General features: G+C 45.4%; 1 protein-coding gene across 4 annotated transcripts; it reads right to left on the minus strand.

Annotated features, from left to right (window-relative positions):
• Positions 1 to 265: 265 nt before the first annotated feature.
• Positions 266 to 18,234, minus strand: osbpl1a (oxysterol binding protein-like 1A). Of its 4 annotated transcripts, XM_076039406.1 has the most exons (29): positions 17,898 to 18,233; positions 16,392 to 16,521; positions 15,853 to 15,938; positions 15,702 to 15,776; positions 15,448 to 15,559; positions 15,203 to 15,288; positions 14,477 to 14,621; positions 13,979 to 14,046; positions 13,865 to 13,903; positions 13,044 to 13,117; positions 12,853 to 12,916; positions 12,642 to 12,743; positions 12,171 to 12,299; positions 11,979 to 12,060; positions 11,098 to 11,204; positions 8,572 to 8,734; positions 7,443 to 7,632; positions 6,625 to 6,700; positions 5,731 to 5,865; positions 5,083 to 5,180; positions 4,814 to 4,996; positions 3,893 to 4,000; positions 3,583 to 3,672; positions 2,584 to 2,710; positions 2,315 to 2,416; positions 2,109 to 2,232; positions 1,912 to 2,002; positions 1,213 to 1,233; positions 266 to 913 (listed from the first exon to the last, which is right to left on the minus strand). In XM_076039406.1, the coding sequence occupies exons 2-29, from the start codon at positions 16,513 to 16,515 to the stop codon at positions 811 to 813; spliced, it is 2,904 nt and encodes a 967-aa protein (XP_075895521.1). In that variant the 5' UTR covers positions 16,516 to 16,521; positions 17,898 to 18,233; the 3' UTR covers positions 266 to 810. The 4 variants fall into 4 exon arrangements, with proteins under 4 accessions (XP_075895521.1, XP_075895522.1, XP_075895520.1 ...); XM_076039407.1 differs by lacking the exon at positions 1,213 to 1,233; XM_076039405.1 differs by having other exon boundaries at positions 786 to 1,233; positions 17,898 to 18,234.
• Between the last annotated feature and the right edge of the window lie 169 nt (positions 18,235 to 18,403).

Consider the following 18,403-nt stretch of genomic DNA (forward strand, 5'->3'; position numbering starts at 1 on the left):
CACACTATATTTACCTACCAGAAGGCATATTGTGCAGATTGCAGTCCTGCTAATAACTCAATCTGTATTACTACTACCTTAAATTAAATCAAGCTGTTTGTAAGCGAATTTATTTTTTATTGTAATAAACAATTTTTAACAGTTTCTTAATTGATCATAACACTGCCAGGTCTGAACTGAATTGTTTTATTTTATTTCCAGGAAAGTTTCTAAAATGTCTTATGGTGTTAAGACTCTTAAATTCACTGGTTTTGTCATTAAGGCGTCAAAACCAAAACAGATCATATTCTGTTTTAAACGGCACAGTTCAAGACACACAAATTCTCAGAAGATCAGAGTTTTTCAATGGAATACTGAATGAAATGAGGAAAAATATTATCAACATGAAACAAGTACTGTCAAAGAAAAACTATCAAAGTACAAAGTTGAAACAGTTTTTTTTTTAGAGTAAAAACACAAAAAATTGCCTGCTGATAGTTTTGCAAACTTGATGTCTAGAGGAGTGATGAGGTCTCTGAAGGCTGAGTGTGTGTGAAGATTATGTACAGATATACAATTGGAGTCAAAATTATATATTATGAACATCTAAAGGAATGTAAAACTAAAATAACAAAGCTCTGCTTGTCAACTCCACAGGGATAAAAGGTCCGTTAAGAAAACGCTGCCTCGTTTTCAATCCAGGCGCACAATTTTACAGCAACTTTACATTTTTTTTGCAAAGATTTCCTACACCGTTCTATCATCTTTAATTGGGAGTAAGGCCACCATGCAGTTTAAGGACACTGTTCTGCTTGACGATGAAAGCGTTGCTCAATAAATGTCCAGCAGCTGGCTGTAGTTCCGGTCCCAGTATCCGCCGGTGAAGAGCCAGTCCTGGGAGCTGGTGTGGGGGTTCTGCCCCTGCTGAAACCACCTGGAAGCAGCACAGCAGATCAGCGTTCAGCCAGCCCATTCCTCATTTTCAGCAAAACAGTCACGGAAACAAGTGTTGAGAAGGCAGGCTTTCTGCTGCGTCTCAGTCATTCCATTCACTGTCAACAGATGGAGCTACAATGCAGACAGAACCTGGAACTATGTTAGCTCTATATTAGAGACGTTATCGTCACTGACTCAAGACAGACACGGAGACAGAGATAAGATTTGGGGGAAACTAAAAACTGGCAAGGGGAAAAAAGGGGGAGGTGACACACGGACACACTGAGCAGCTCTGACCTTGGACCCAGGGCCGGAGTCCTTCATATCACAGCATGGAAAACAAGGCAGACGGGAGAGTTAGCGAAAAAAATAGCCAGTGTCTCGAGCCTGTCAGTAACCTCCCTGCAGGTGAGGCAACCGCCTATTTTCTTCTTTTGTTCGCAACACTTTTTCCCTCAAAAAAGACTGTGCTTTTTCATAATGCCTCAATTCCACCAAGGTTTTGGTACCTCATTGCAATGATTCAAGCAGAGAGCTATACATCCAGCATGGATTTTTCATAAATAAATAAATTGCCTCAATGGAGTAACCTCAACTACAGTACAGAAAGAAAAAATACCTGAAAAAATTGATCTGTACAGCTATTGTAGTTATGCTGGTAGATTCTGATGAATCATGCATAAGGGTTCGACCTCAGAGATTATGAAATACAGGCAAAACATCTATCTATCTATCTATCTATCTATCTATCTATCTATCTATCTATCCTTTATTCTTTATTTTAGATCCCCATTAGTGCCTCAGCAGCAACTATTCTTCCTGGTGTCCAACAATATAATATTCATATTCATAAATCTGTTATGTTGATACAACTAAAATAAAAATGTATGCATATCTATCTATATATATGTGATATATAGATCTATCTATCTATCTATCTATCTAACCATCCAGCCATTAGTCAGCCAGTGAAAGAGACTGAGGAAGAGATCTCACCTCGCCTTCCACTCTTCGCCACACTTAGCCATAGTTTTGCGCGTGGCTCTCTGCTTCTCCTCGAGCCTCTTCTTCTCTTGGCTGGCGAGGTCTGTTTGAAGGGCGACAAGCGGTCATGCGACGCAGCCACCTCCGACATTCACATCCCTTTACCTCTCGCAAAGAAAAAAAAAGACCACGACGATGGCGCTCCTCACCGATGTCACCGTTCTCCATGGCCCGTATGTCCGGCCTTAGCCTGCAGTCCGTCTGAGGGATGGCGCCCTCCATCTCCTTGTGCAGCTCGTTAAGCTGCATGGCGAAGGACGTGAAGCTGTACATCTGCAGATAAGGAGAGACAAAAGGCTGTAACTAGCAGGGCCGTGGCCACTGAGGCCTGGGTGAGGCTGCGCCGAGTGGGAACCTGGGCTGAGTTGGCAGGTCTGGGTGAGATCCTCCACAGCAGCTGGCTGCCGGGAATCACCTCCACGCTGTCTGCCGCAGGAGCGGGAGCCTCACTGGCACCCTGGGACAGAGAAACAGAGCGAGGCGCGCTGTGAAGGTGACGTCATCATCATCGCTGCAGGCCTGATGGTTTCCATCCCAATTAGGGTCCCAGCGTGAGGCGGATGGCCGCCTCTGGGGCTTTTCTGCTGACCGACAGTCACAAACTGAGCAGAAAGAGTACCATACCTCTTTATTGACTATTTTCTCCTCTGCCACTTTCTTGCTGTTTTTCTTTCGGGCCTCAAAGGCAGCGGGATCGACGGCGTACAGACACTCTGTCCACTTCCCGTAGAGAGCGCACTGCTTCTTTTTGCTGCACCAAAGACAAAATCCAGATGTGCGATTGGGAAATAAATTGAGACGATGTCGACAACTACCTTAGGGCTATAACATGAAAAGAAGAAAATATATCTGGGCTTTGGATGAAAAAAAAAAAAAAAGCTTGTGCGGCCACTTTGAGTGGAGTCGCCTCTCTGCAAACCCCAGTCGACTTGAACATCCCAGTCCGACTCGGAGTTGAAAGGCCGGGCTGACGCGCTGAGGCGAGCAGCAGCAGACGTCCTGCTGGGCACCAGCTCTCAGTTCTCTGTTGGATATCGACTTTTGTGGTCGACGCCGAACTTCTCTCTCAGATCTGCGTATCTGCACATCTCCTTGAATTTCCTGCGCGTCTTCTTGTCACATGCAAGTTTTCACTTCTGTACACTCTTTTTTTCCCCCCCTTTTCTTTTTTTTAGAATAGCTTTTAAGTTCAACACTGGATTTATGATTGATTTCAGAAAAAGCTCTTGTTATTTTCTATGATTGCAAGTTGCCGATGCTCTTGGATTTTTTCCCCACTGTCTTCTATTTGCCATAAAAGCCCACAGCTATGAGTCTCTGCTCAGCACTGATTTACCAGTGGAGCGTGTCTAAACTACTCATTTAATGATATTTGTTCCAAACCCAAGAGGAATTTAGCTGCCTACAGCCTTGGATAAATGTGTTTTTTGACACTGAAAGCACTCAATAAGAACTTCAGGCGTCACAATTTAGGTTTTGTTGTGTGTTTTTCTTTCCTCCAGGGATTATTAGGAACGCCAGCCTAATGCTTTCACGCTTACCTCCAGCTTTCTGACATTTCTGACAAGCCTTTGGAGCAAAAATCAACTCTATTTATACCATGCGCGTGACTCATGTGTGTACCTCCTATCCAGGATGTATCCTTCAACCTTGTGCAGTTCTTTCCCGAAAAGGCCGCACGGTTTAAAATTCAGGAAGCACCGATCGCCAGTTCTAGTGAGAGCGGGAGGAGGGGAGAAAAAGAGAGGGGAAATGTCAGAAGTGCATTTCACTCACTGCTCACTGAGTCATGCATGACTTCCTCATTATCTCCTTTCTTTCAGCTTGCAACTTCCCCTGAGAAGCCCTGCAAAATCCTCAGTCATCATACAGTAGTCACATCCATCCGTCCTGTGCTGTGTTGTGCTGTTTTTTTTTGTTATGGTCTGCCTACCTGTGGTTGACCACTTCCATGTTGCCGTACTGCTCGATCCAGAGCTGCCCCACAATTATGTTGTGAACGCAGCACGTCGGATTTGTCCATGTGTAGGCTTCGTCGTGGCTGCAGACAAAACAACAGCACACATGGTTTCATTCTAGCAACATAATCACCAACCAAAACTATAAATTAAATTCTTTATCACATAATATTCAATGAATACCAGCTGTAACCAGTTTAAATTTACAGTTTAAAGTACACATATTATGCCAATAGACAACCAATAGTTTGTGCCTGCCCCATTCAAAAAGTTTGTATGAACACACACAGCTCATGTTGCCAGCCATTTGTGATGTCACAAAGGGCACTTACACCCCTCCCAGTTTGTTGTTAATGTGCCCTCTTGTTTTTGTCTTCTTCAAAATATGTAGAAAGCTCCAATCAGAGGGCTAAATATGCTGTTTCCTGGAGATCTACAAACTTTTATCAATGGATGGAATACAAAAAAAAAATAAAAGAGAAGAAAAGTAATGATCTGAAGTGATCGGCAGAAAGAAAAGAGCCAAACAATATTTTTCTCTCAGTGTTGCTCGAACTTGCAGGTGCATAGCAGTGGAAGCGGGATTCCTCCGGCTCCGTGAAAACAACTGATACCTGCAGAGTGATCAAGTCACTCGCCAAGCCGGGATGAGGAGCCACTCTGGAAGAACAGTACGGAGGTAATGCGAGGAGGCCGAGCACCGACAAAGAGCCTCATGAATAAATTAAAGGCCAGACTCTGGTCACGCCTCGGAGAAATAGATCGCGCTCGGCCTCATCGCTCAGCTCGGCGTGATGAGTTTGATCTTCATCGCCCCCAATGAATTTTGCAGCGGCGACTTTGAGAGGGAACGCCGTCGATTTTTTAAAACTTTCAAACCCCCATTGGACGCTTACTTGGGCAGCTCCAGCGTGATGACACCTTTGGGCTCCGCCTCCACGCTCTTCCCCCAGAACTTGAGTTTGGGGTAGATGGATCCGTGGAAGACAAATTCCCGTTTGAGGCCCTCGGCGTGAAAGGCGCTGACCGGCGGGTGGTGGCTCACCTGCTCCGATATGAGCCTGAAGCCCAGGTCCTCTCTGGGACACACGGGGACGATGCACGACACTTTATTATTATCTCATGTATTCGTGTCACAGCGTCATGCCGCGCAGTTCCAGCCTACCTGACCAGCTCGTAGGTTTCTCCCAGCAGCGGGTTGAACGGTTTCCCCGTCCGCTCCCACTGGGAGGCCACGGCGGACACGGCGAACGCAGCCACACACTGCAAGCAGCAGAAAGATCACATTTAGATTCAGAGAGTTAAAGGTCCAGTGCTTAAAATCTTGAAGGAAGCCAGTCTGACAGTCAGGCAGGCTTCCTTAAAATATGGCAGCACAAGATGGCAGCTAACCCTTGATCTATGTATATTCTTATTACATTAGTATATTCTTATTTATAGTTTTTTTTTTAATATACTTTTTATTTAGAATTTTTAATGTAGGGGGAAACAAGTTGACAACAGTGTGTTAAGGCAAAAACACAAACAAAAAAAAGGCGGGGGGAAGAACATGGGGGCTCCTTTAGTACTGCTACTACATTAAATGTCTGTTGTCTTCAGTCATTAATGAGCAGCGTCCTTCTTATTTATAGTTTTATATATATGAGAAGCACTCTAAGCGTAGGAAAACCAAATACATGACTTTTATTCATGTATTTATGGGCTATATTCTAAGCTTTCACCAACAGAAAAATCAGAAATCAAGCCAAATTTTACACAGTGGACCTTTAAAGACCAGCGTCCAGACAGGAGCACATTGAAGAGGTGGCCTAACCTTCATTCTCTCTGTGGAGTCTGAGAAGGTGTTGGCCTGGTGGAGGAGGGAGGTGTGCTCCATGTACTCGGTAAGGCGCTGCAGGAAGCTGAGCGGCTCATTGAAAATGACTGGCATTGTGATCTTGGACAGCTCCTGAGAAAGACATTTTGTGGTGAGATAATGACAGGCAGGGGAGGATCGCCTATTCAGGATGCCGTTCTAAATGCTTAACAATTGCTGGAAGTTTTTTTAATCCGCTTTAAAATTGAACCGATTTGCATTTTTTTCCCCCAAGGCTTTCAAACTACGGGCAATTGAAAGGATAGTTTGTTCCAAATTGAAATTCCGCACACGTTTTAGTCGACACTAATTGTCGATGGAGAATCTGGTGACATTTCCTAATCCACACACAGTTGATGGAGACTCTGGTGACATTTTGTAATCCACACAGTTGGACTCATTTGACATGCGTTCGCATCGCTGCTGTCCAGGAAGCCACATCGGATGCTTTGGCTGTGGACACGGCACCGGCGTCGGCTTTTCAAATTAAATTGGAGCCGGAAAAAGTGGATGCTCGGCGCATGAGCAATTTTTAGACATGTTCTGTTGTTTATGCGAGTCCTTGGCCAAAAATCCCTGCTGCTGGCTACAAATCAAACCGGCCTCTGGGGATAATAAAATTACCTTGAACCACGAATAAGTGAAATTTTGGGAGAAAGTATGCCTTTAAAGTGCTTTTTCCTCCTAGTTATTTGAACCACTGGCATCAACTGGCCTATTTTTCACTTTGAAGATAATTGGAAAGCTGGTAGGCTTATATAGATAGATAGATAGATAGATAGATAGATAGATAGATAGATAGATAGATACATAGATACATAGATGGATAGATATGGAACTCCTCATTCTCACCATTCCGATGCAATTCCTCAGGATGCTCCAGATACTGAAGTCGTTTCTTGAAAACATGGGCGCGGGCAAGCTGGTCCTGAAAACGAAACACGCACGCAGACACACAAAGATGTGAACACAATGCCGTGAATAGCGCGTACGCCGCATCCACTTAGCCGTAGCGCATTCCCTTCACCACAGTGAATGCTTTCCACATATAACAGCGGCAGGCCGCGGCAGGTCTTTATGGACTGAATGCAGCCGGAGGAGGCCCGGCGTGCGCCACTACGCGACAATCGACACTGATACAAAAGCGGTGATCATCCTCACAATTATCCCGCAGGAGGACGAGGCGTGCTTCCAACCCGTCCGACTGAAATCCCACCAGCCCCCCGCCTTTTTAAAAATATGTTTTAATAATAAAACACATCCTGAATCTTGAGAGAAGGGCTCTGTAACCTGCAAAGTAATAAACTGCATTTAAAAAAGCAGGAAGCCTAAAAGGTGCCTGGGGGGACTCAGCAGACGCGGAACAATACTGCAGACGGCTTATCGCGTTGCACGTTGACCTTATCAATATTCAGCAGCTCCAAAGCGCAGTGCGCTTCTTTCAATACCACTCTTTCCTTCTCTTTTATCAAGCCGGGCACAACTCTGAATTATTCACGCTACCAAGTGGAAATACCTGCGGGGGGAGAGCGACAAATAAAGTTTTACAGACGGGCGGTGAGCCGCGTGACGAACTCAAGGTTAAAACAGTAGGGAGAAGAAAAAAAATGCAGAAAGGCCTTTTAGTTGGTTTGACGCCGTTCTTGTCCGACTGGAGCCTCAGACCTGACCTGTGCTCCGTGATTCCGTTGGACTGAGCCGCGTCGCCGCCGAGCGGCTGCTCCTCCTGCAACATGCTGGTGGGGCTGCCGTACGGGACGCTGAACAGGAAGCGGTCTTCGTCGTCCTCCTCGTCCTCCTCGTCGAAAGAGTGGCTGGCCACCGTCTCGAAGCCGCTCAGAGAGAGATCCGAGTCTGAATCTGCCCGGAGGAAAATGTTTTGGTTCGAAAGTTCAAAATTCTGCAGTTTTTTTTTTTCCCTCCACATTTTTTTTTTACATTTTTTCTTTTTACTAAAGAAAGAAAGAAGAGCTGGGTAATGAAAAATATATGTTTCACCTGCAGTAATTTATCAATAATAGCTCTCTATCTTCCCACAGTAACATTTCTTCTCAGTCTCATGATCTGTGTAATAATATGAAATCGACATGCCAAGGTTGCGGAAGACAAGACAAATTCCATTTATCAAACGAACAGACCACGAGAAAAAGAAGCCAGAACTAGTTTTTGATCATGAAAACGTGAAACCTCATGATGCGTAATTAGTTTTTTTCCTCTCTGTTCTCAATCAGCAAATGCTGAAAATGTCAAATCAAGCAGCCATCGGGGCAGCGGGTCGACCTTTTGCTGTCAAACTGGGCCAAATGACCTCGTTATCACGCCGCGCAACCACATTTAGGGGGAGAAAAAACATTATTGCTCAAACAGAGATTATCCAGATTTGGCAAGTGTGCTTTGTAAAAAGTGTGAGCTGGTTAATAAAGAGAACACAAAATAGAAAACTGTGTTATTCACAATCCAGCTCAGTTGCATGCGATTTACTCAGTCAAACACATCTGTTAAACAGGCGACGAAGACGCCACGACATCGAAATTCCATCGAGAAACCCTCTGCTTGGTTTTGAATGACAGGTTTCACGTCCACACCAAAGAAACTCAGTCGCCGTCATAACAACAATAATGATCCTCAAAGCTTCTCTTCTCATGTACAACACAACCAGGCCAACATGCTGCTCTTACGTCACCCGCCGGGACTTTTCTTTTGTCCGAATGCTCCCCAATCCTACAGGTCGGGCGACAGAGAACCGGTCACGGTCGCGTCTCCCGGCATCTCCCGCCTCCTCTGCCCCCCCACACTCACCGGACACGGCATCGTGGAACTCGTCCTCGCTGAGGGCGCTGCGCCGCGACGGCCCCTTCGCCACCGACAGCTCCAGCTCGTGGTGCTCGGTGGCCAGCGTCTGCAGCGCCGTGGAGAGGATCTTGTTCTTCTCCACCTCATGCTCCAATTTCACACTGCGCACCTGAGATCATGGCGCGCACACACACACACACACACACACACACACAAAAAAAACACACACACACACACCTGTTATTGTGGCTGGATAACAGGCAAGCAAACAAGTGTTTGAAGCCGCCCAGGCTTCACTCTGCCACATTATTAGGGACCATGTTTAATATGTTTGTCAACACAAATAGCTGACCAGCCAATCACACGGCAGCTGGATAACACATTCAGGCGTGAAGACTCAGTGAGGCAAACTTTTTGTTTTTCGGTCGTTTGACTACTGCTGCTGATCTACCAGTGTGACGCCAACCGCCGTGTCCCCACCACTCGAAACCAAGCAACGGACCTGGGGAGACAGAGCCTCCTCAATCGCCGCTCCCACCCTCTGGAACTCTCTCCCCAAACACATCCATGACTGCTCAGACCTTCAAACCTTCCAAACCCATCTCAAAACGCACCTTTATGTTTTATATTTTTATGTAAAGTGTCTTTGAATTTCTTCAAAAGCGCTATTAAAATAAAACTACTACTTCTTCTTCTTCTTCTTTAACCGCTGGTAATAAGCGGGTCTGCAGAATAGCATCCCTGCAGGCGAACGCACAGCAAGTCTTTAAAGTACCTGCTACGAGAAAAAAGCCGCAAAGAAAGTTGCCAGTGTGTGTGTGTGTGTGTATGTGTGTGCGTGATGATGATGATGACAACGCCGACGACGAGTGCAGCAGTGAAGGCAGCATAATGGCTGTGCACACAAACACACCGACAGCTCTTCCCTCAGCGCTGTCGGAGCCGCAGAGTGAGTGAAAGAGACAAACCTGAGAGGGCCGAGCCTGTGTTTATCTGGAACGAGGACGCCGAGCTCTCAAATGGCCTTATGGGAAACCTGATTCTCTGCTCAGCGAGGGGATCGGATGAGAGCCCACAGACTCACTCGTATACCGACCACTCAAGCCCCCCCCCCTTGAACGTGGAGTTGAGGGTTTACTCGTTTAAAAACAAGCACATTAATTAAGGTCCACTTTGGCTGATTACAATGTTTTTAAAGCAATTACACCTATTTATAGATCATAATCTTTATTTATTTATTTATTTTTTTACCCCAGACTGCAGTGGAGCAACCTTTCATGGTTAATTACTAAAGAGAAGCTGTAAAAAGCAGATTTCACCCCTGTGTTAACAGCCGCCTACTACAATCGATGCTTTGTTTGACCTTCAACTTGTTTGGAAGGAGAGAAAAACAAGGCATAGTCAACACCTAAATGCTGGTGTTGTTACTGGGAGAAGCATCAGGAGTGCCCGTTGTGACATCACAAGGAGAACCCCCAGAACTTTTTTGTTTGACTACAAACTTAGTGGACAGTCGTACAAACACAGGAGGTAAAGCAAGAGGTCACGCTGAGGAGCCCACCCGCTGCAGGTTATCGCTGGAGAACATCAGGAAATACAATTTTATGGCAAAGATTTCTACAGGACGCCGACGCCGCCGCCTGGAGCAGATGAGGTGAATGAGGATAGATTCAATTGTTGCGTCAGACTTCTTGTTTAAATTATGATGAAATGAAGCTCAGTCCGGGATTTTTGCGCCTTTAAGCTCAACACAGATGGCAAAATACCCAAAAACAAACAAAGGAGGCGCTGGAAGTGAATCAGCGCCCAAGTGAAAAAATTTGGATGCTCCACTTTTGACGGCATCCCATCATCCAATACAGTGCTTCGTATTCCTTTTGAGACCGGGCCTATTCACGGGGAAACGAGATTCGAATCCAGTTGGCTTTTCATGGTGGAGCCTATCCAAGAAAAACGAAGAAGAAAAAAAAATCTACACAGCTGAGCGACCGCAGCTCAGAAGAGAAAGCGCTGTCAAACATTTGCATTGTTTCTGGTGCACAAGGAGCCTGTTTGAAGGTGTACACTGAAATGCACTATGCTACCTGTGAGACAAAGCTCTGTGGCTGAAGGGAGTAGTTGTAAATGAAAAAAATGGCCAGCCCATGTAAAATTTTACTTTAATTCGTTCTTCTATAATCTAAAATTTGCTAGAATTGTCAGTAACACCAGTGCATGTCTGTCACTGCAAATAACTTGCAATCAACCACATGACATCCTGTGTCTGTTTTCACCAATGTGGACAGTCACTGCAGCATAAACCAAATCGGAGTCAATAGTCCAAAATACATTTTGTCAGCCTAATAGCATAGTTGCCCAAGTTTTCGGAAAACAAGAAAAAACTTTTTTTTTAGCAAGCACATTGGTAAAGTTAGGCAGATATTACAATTTGGCCAAAATATGACTTAGGCAATTATGCTATTAGGCAAACGATTTTAAGATCTTTATGGTCAACAACAAGCATGCGTAAACAAATTAAAAGTAGAGACTCACCCCTTCCCGCCTGGAGAAAAGGCTGAGACAGACCTTCAGACTGGAACTGGTCTCACTGGAGAGCTCACAGATATCCTGCATTTTCTGCAATAAAGGCGATGGAAGCCCTGAAAGGACAAACGAGTGGATGAGCGTCCATCTGCGCAGAGGCTTAAAGCCAGTATAAACTGCTGAAGGGATCAACTAGAGTTGTTTGAGATTTCTTTGTGCCAAGCGCTGGCTTCATTTTACAGTTTTTTACAATTAAATTTTTAATGGTAGCTATAATAATAATAATAATAATAATAATAATAATAATAATAATATATGAATTCCCATTTATACATAATTTACAAATTTATTTGTGGTCAATTTTCTGCGAGGAGAATCAATTTCATAATAATGAAAATGTACTCTTTTCTTTCTCCCACTAATCAAAAACACAGAAGATTTTAAAGGGCCAGTTTGTAATATTTAGTAGCACCTAGTGGTACGGCTGTATATTGCTAACCAGTGAATACTTTAAACCATGTATAATGCCCATGTTATTGACCAGAGTGGAAACAGGGACCTGCAAACAAATATGAATTGTTATTCTCTGGTACTACGCTGCTACAACACACACACACACACTAGTTAAAAATGTGCCTTGAACTCTCTAGAATTCTGCTTTGACAAGTCAAAAAAAAAAAAAGTCCATCAGCGAATATCAGGATTAAAGCCCCGGAATAACAAATGTTTGGAGCTGTCATAGCGGCAGAACAACCGACAATGAAGGATTTATTGCAAATTGTTAGTTCTGTACTGACAGTTCACGTCACCGTGTGAAAAATGGAATGGAAACAAAAACGCCTCAGTCACTGTTGTGAGCACATCGGATAAAGTCAGATGAAATGTTTTACTCTCTGCCAGCCCATCGTTTCTCAGCATGGACAGAAAGTCCGCCGTCTCTTCCTCCAGTTTCCTGTGGCTCGCCTCCGCTGCCTGGTTTGGGGACATGAGCGAAGAATTAAGGAGATGAAGCTAAAGCGGAGGACCGAGGAGCTGAACAATGACCACCCTCTGTGTCGCTGCCGTTCCGTGTTCGCAGTCACCTGCAGAGATTCTCTCAGGCCCTCCAGGGACGCGCCTTCATCCTCCTCCTCCTCCTCCTCGCTGCCTTGCTCCTGGGAGCAGTAGTGTGTGCTGAAGGCGGAGTGAGCCCCCAGTGCCTCCATCCACGCCTGGAGGATTCACAAGAGAGTTCAGTCGCAAACGTGGACAACGCAGCACGCCGACGCACCCGTCTGTGCATCTGTGCAAGCTGTAACTTAAATATAGCAAAATATCAAAATTTTTCCAGAGTGCACTGGAGTGGCCTTGCACCAAAATCACTAAAGCGTTCCTCCAGAAAACAGCTAATTTAGCCCTTTGTTTGCAGCCTTTTCAAAAGATCCTTTCCGTCTTGCTGGGTTGGTGTAAAGACTAACTATCATATCAAATGTCAGTTTTGTATTTTCTCCAGCGAGGCTCAGCCAGCACCTTGACCTTCATCGGGGACTGTTTAATGGCGGAGGTGGACGCACCTTCCTCGTCGCCTCCGGGTCATCCTCAGGTGACACTTTGAAGTGATGCACGCTGCCGTCGGAGCACTTGAGGGTAAAGAGGCAGCTGTCTTTGGCTCGGCTCTGCAGGGGCGAGAACGGGTAGAACTCTCTTGCGCAAAAATGTGGTGCTAATCCCAAATGCAACGCTTTTCGCCCAAACACAGAGTCGTATTTTCAAAGGCGGTCTTACCGAACAGTGAGCGTGCTCCAGGGACTTGCAGCCCTGCCTTCTGATGTTTGCAGCTGCGTCCGACCTGCGCGTAAGAAAGAAGGGGATCTGATTGAATTGTTTTTTTTTTAAGATCTTTTTTATGCTATTAAAGGCCATGCAGGGAAGAAAAGGTGGAAATCAAGAAGTACAAATTATAAGATTGCACCTACTGTTTTGAGTACCAGGATAAAACCCCATCTTGCAGGGAGACCCAGTAGGAGCGCCAACCAAAAAATCTCAAGCTCTGCAGGACACCAGCAGAAAACCTTTTTTTAATTTAATTATTTTATGATGTGACAATAAAATTCTCGTCAGATAATTCCTCTCCCCTCGTGGGCATTTGCCTAATTTTGTTGTTAGTTCCAGCCGGGCGCTGTCATGGACTGCAGCGCTGCGGCGTTCTTGGATAAACATTTGCATAATGAGTGACAGCTGGGCTCCCCGGGGAAGGAGATCGTCATGCTGCGACTCTCACGGGTCATTGTTAAACACTGTTTACACTTCCGACGGTTTCATCGGTTGCACTTTTCTCCAGTGACGAGTCATGACGCTGGCGGTGCAACCACTCCACTGGGTCTAAATGAGATTTAAGGCCCAGTGGCTGAGCAGGAGGCTTTCAAACTTCAGCATCAGAGTGCCAGGACCTGCACTCCTTTTTTTGCATACAAATGGCAAAGCGGTTCCATTAAACAGCAAATTGTGAGCCTATTTTTTTTCCCATCTTTGTAGGAAAAAGCACAGCTGTGATTATTACACTGATTATGATTGAAGCTGCTGAGTCCTCATCAGGGTTATTAGCCGCACCTGGTCCGGCCTCGCTCAAATTTGTATGTTTAGAGTGAATAAATCAGCACTTATTTTCCACAGGGTTGATCAGCAGTTTTATAATACTTTTTTTTTCATATTTTAAACGCACACACACACGCACGCATCTGAGTGATATCTGAGTGTGTTTCTTAATTGTCCGGGGGTGGGTGGGGCGGTTCGTCACCTTGAGGAGGAGTCCCTCGTACTTCCGGACAGCAACACCCTGATTGGTACACAGACAGGAGAGGTGAGGGAACAGAAACAACGGCTTTGTAAATCCCTGAGGTGGGCACCTTACTCTGTGCTCGCCGCCTTGGAGGACCTGCTTCATCGCAGCGTCACTCGCCAGGTCAAACACTGTCTGGTCTATGAGGTTAGAAACACATTAGAAAAGACACAATAGGGATGTTTCGCAGTCATAGAAAATGCAGGATTCTGAGAGTCTTTGAGGACAGTTTCTTTTTCTGGTGTCTTCAGATCATGACAGACCTCCCCATGGTCAGGGGTAAGGGAAAAAAAAGAGGGAAAAGTTAATTTGCCTCTATGGGGACAAAATGACAAACAGAGTCTATTCTCTGCTTGGTTGCTTGGAATGGTGACCCAGTGGTAATAGTGACAAACTACGTGAGAATTACACATGCAAAAAAAAAAAAAAAGAAAAGTAGTGGAGCCCATTGTGGATATATGACAGCAGCATCTCCACTCCTGGTGTTTAAAATGGAACCAGAAAAAAAAGCACCCTGTGGAAAAACACCTGTGCGAACCCAACAGAAACCAAGCGACAGATGTTCCCTACCATTCTTGTTCTTGATGTCTGGCCGGGCTCCACTTCTGAGCAGCTTCTGGGCGCACTGCTTCTGGCCGCGGTAGGCGGCAGAGTGCAGCGGAGTGTTTCCCAGCAGGTCCGTGCAGTTGATGTCTGGAGGCTTTTTCCTGCTGAGCTGCGGTAAACAGAGAGGTCAGGCACAGATGCACGTGGATGTCAGAGCCAATCTGTCCTGCATAAGCCCCAGGGAATGTTTTTGGATTTTTGATTATTAACTTTTATGCCCTTTGGCCACGTTGTGCGGGTTTCCCATCTCTACTGCCTCGGGCGATTTGCTTTAAAAATGAGATGAGGGCAGATAAATTTGCAAATAGGTAACAGCAGGAAGCAAGTGAGCTGTAGACCAACAGCAATCCTACAAGGTACTTTCCAGGTCAATAGCACAGTCTGTTATTCCCCTTATAGCATGAAGAATAATTTTTCCCACAGGTGGGGATTCGCAAGACCCCCAATCCCTTCTCAAATGCCAAACTCGAGGTGCCAGCGCAGGAAAATTGAGAAGATTCTGAGCATCCTCAGTGGATGCTGAGCACCAAAAGAAGAATTTGCTCATGATTTCTGGGAGATTGAAAGATTTCCTTTTTCCCAGTACAACATAGTAATTCATCTCATTTTGTAGGAAACATCACACATTCATCAAACGCTGCCATGGCTTGATGATTTTTGGTCTGATCAATAAATCCAATTGGTACTAACCAGCCGCGTTAAAGCTGAGAGGTCTCCTTCTCGAGCTGCATCCAAGAGCTCCTCCTCCAGTTTCCTCTCCTCCGTCCTCTCCGCCGCTGGTGTCCAAGACAGCAGGCAAAACGACGCATGAATAGAATGGTTTAGACGTTGAATGAGTAGCTCGGATGGAAAAATTGAGGACTAACACGTCAACTGTGCAGGCTGAGAGCTAAACATTCCCGTTAAAAAATTAGTGGAGAGCGAGTGTCTCTCACCTTCGAGCATGCTTCTGATCTCAGGATTTTGAGTGACATCTTTGGGAGTCTGTGCTGTCCCATTGATGACAGTAGCACATGCATCATAGTGCAGCAGCAGCATGACAACCTCCTGATCAATATTTAATTGATTGGTTTGATTGATTGACGTACGCCATGGATGAATGAATGCGCGCAAGAAAAAAAAAAGAAGCACACAGTCAGGAAAAAGAGATGAGAAGAGCAGAGAGAGAAGATGAGACGCGTTCAGGTACCTTCCTGCCGGTGAAGGCGGCTTTGTGCAGCGACGTGTCTCCAATGTTATTGGATAGGTTAACGTCTGCGCCCGCCTGCAGGGTGCGCACACTCGTGTCAGCTCGGTTGTCCTGTGGTCAATCCTTTAATTGTGAAACACCTCAGCCCTACCTTTAACAATTCCTCCACGACATCTCTGTGTCCAAAGTAACTGGCCAAGTGAAGCGGCGTCCAGCCCAGGTTGGACTTCTTCTTTCCTGAGAAATAACAGACAACGTTGAAGGGCCCCGATGATGGAACATTCACTCCAAACCAACCCTGGAGTCAGTGATGAGAAAGCGTTCATCCTCTGTTTCTGCTGCTTCCTCCATTTCTCAGAAAGTGTATGAAAAAAACTGAGAATTGGATATCCGCCTTTGTGACACTATTAAAGGTGAGTGAGCACACGCCTCCAGCCCAATGCCTTGTTTTTGTCCCTTTCCATATATGTGGCAGTGTCAACAAAGTATCTGTTGTAAATGGAGGGTAAAAGCCAAAGTTTTAGCAGGAGGCTGCAAAGAAAGGGCTAAATATGCTGCTTTTTTTTTATTATTAATCATTCAAAATTGGTCATCTGCAATATGGCAGAACAATAATGAAACATAGGCGACCTTTATTACACACACAGTGATTCATCTTATCTGTATCTTTCATCAAAGTAACTTAACTACCTTTGCAGTTTATGTTGATGTGCGTCTCTTCCTTGATCTTGGACATGAGGAGACCACGAATTCCTGCCAGATCTCCATTTCGAGCAAACTGCAGGAACCTTTCTTCTGGGTCCAGTTCCTCCATGAACCCCTGCAGAGGACACGCAGCTATAAACAGCTAAAATGGAAGTCCACTTAAGTGAGCAAAATAAAAAATGTTTTATTTTAAGGCCCCTGCATAGTGTTCAGTCAGTTCAGTTCCTTTACTGAAATTACTGTGGACTGCAATTTTTAAATAATGAGTAACTGCTTGCAGGCAGGCAACTGCTTGCTGCTTCTTGCTCAAGAAGCCATCATCAGTTATTGTTGAAGAGGGGGAAAAAAAAGTCACAAGACTGACAAGGGGGTGGAGACAGAGAGAGAAAGAGAGAGAAGGAGAGAGAAAAAAAAACAACCGTTGCTGGAAAGAGACAATAAAATGTGACTGATTACAAAAGGTGGCAACAGTCACCAGACGAGCTTGACAGGAAAGAAGCACGTCCATTCCCCTTAGTACAGCACAAGTTCACATGACGCTCTCCATAGCGGCGAGCCACACACGCACGCACCCACACTCCCACAAGACAGGAAAGCTCAAAGGCATCCCACGGCAAGTCACATGGCAGTGACGGGGAATTCGTAAACGCCCTTGACAGTGGATGACAAATCAGAGGAGCGCTGAGCAACGAGAGCAGAGCTGATCCCCGTCTGAACCTGAAACACCGGGCCACTGAACGGAATGTGACAGTAACCGTCACAGAGCAGGTCTTTGTACTCCGCCTAATGCTGCATAAAGGATTACCTCGTGAAACTCCAGTTCCACACAAAAACATCACAACTCGCCCACTCAATGCTGCTTTGGCGTTGAAACACTCCACAGCCCCCAGTGGATTTATGGTGGTCTGTGTGGTGACCTCTCTGTGTGGTTGCCCGCATAGTCTCTGACACAAAGAACACCTATAAAACTACACACTGTTTATTGAGGATGATAAAAACTATTATTTCTCCTCTTCTGAGCATCGTTCCTCTTCATCCACTCTTCCTTTTCAATATGATCTCATCTTCCAGGGTAAGTCAGTTAAAGTTAAGTGAATGCAGGCTTTCATAAGCAGTGAATGCTGTGATCATGGTTTATGACCACCATAAGTGATCAATTTAGTCAAATATAACTGCAAACTATAAACATCTTTGTGAATTGGCCGTCAACAATGATATGCCACTCTAATGGTGATCAACCTCGCAGTACCATCTACTGTTTGCTGCCACCGTTTCTTATCACATCTGAAGGATCTGACTCCATCTTCCACCACTGTTGTCCTGTTTGTTTTGCTCACAGCCAATGCATTCTTGCATTCTTGGCGGATTAGAATCTGTCAGCAAGAGACCAGCAAATACGCACGATTCCACCGAAAGCAGCTGTGACAGGACAACAGAAAGAAAGAAAAAAGAAAGAAAGAAATAGGAGGAGGAGAAAGTCTTTCTGCTCACAGTTACTGCTTTCACCGGCCCTGCACTGCGAGGTCAGTCCCGGGGTGTTCAGCTCTCACACGGACAATCGCTGTATTGGGCTGCATGTGACGTCCTAAGCCCCCCTGAGCCGTTTCCTGGTTTCCCCGCTGCTCCTCTGCAACACGGGCGGCGACATAAAGGCGCGGGGTGCCGTCACACACAAACTGAGCAAAGTCCCGTCAGACTCCTGCTGGCTGTGGGGACACGCGGCTTCCTCTGTTTCAGCCTCGCACAAACTCACAACTCGACACACAGACACTCACAGTTGCGCCGACACGCCTCTGTTGTCTGTTTACACTGGCATCAGCTGATATTTGACATACGGAACTTGTCCGAGCAGCACCCTGATGCCTTTCACAATAAAAGTCCCATACTTTTATTTCACGAGGAAAACCTTGAGTGTGCCGCTGACAGACTTTGATTTATCACACCAAACAAGAAAATGTATATATGTCCTCATTTCAGAGGCAAGAATTGTAGCTTAC

The sequence above is a fragment of the Nelusetta ayraudi genome, unplaced genomic scaffold (genome assembly GCF_046127955.1).
Source record: "Nelusetta ayraudi isolate G7.1 ecotype Tasmania unplaced genomic scaffold, CSIRO-AGI_Nayr_v1 ptg000059l, whole genome shotgun sequence".
In the NCBI taxonomy this organism is placed as follows: Eukaryota; Metazoa; Chordata; class Actinopteri; order Tetraodontiformes; family Monacanthidae; genus Nelusetta; species Nelusetta ayraudi.

What these genes read in the sequence shown, in the direction of transcription:
- osbpl1a (XM_076039405.1), bottom strand. Translation starts at nt 16,515, where the DNA reads ATGGAGGAACTGGACCCAGAAGAAAGGTTCCTGCAGTTTGCTCGAAAT. An exon ending in GTTCCACGATGCCGTGTCCG is followed by an intron (nt 7,633 to 8,571) that starts GTGAGTGTGGGG and finishes TCCTCCGGGCAG; the next exon opens with ATTCAGACTCGGATCTCTCT. An exon ending in ACTCCACAGAGAGAATGAAG is followed by an intron (nt 5,181 to 5,730) that starts GTTAGGCCACCT and finishes TGCTGCTTGCAG; the next exon opens with TGTGTGGCTGCGTTCGCCGT.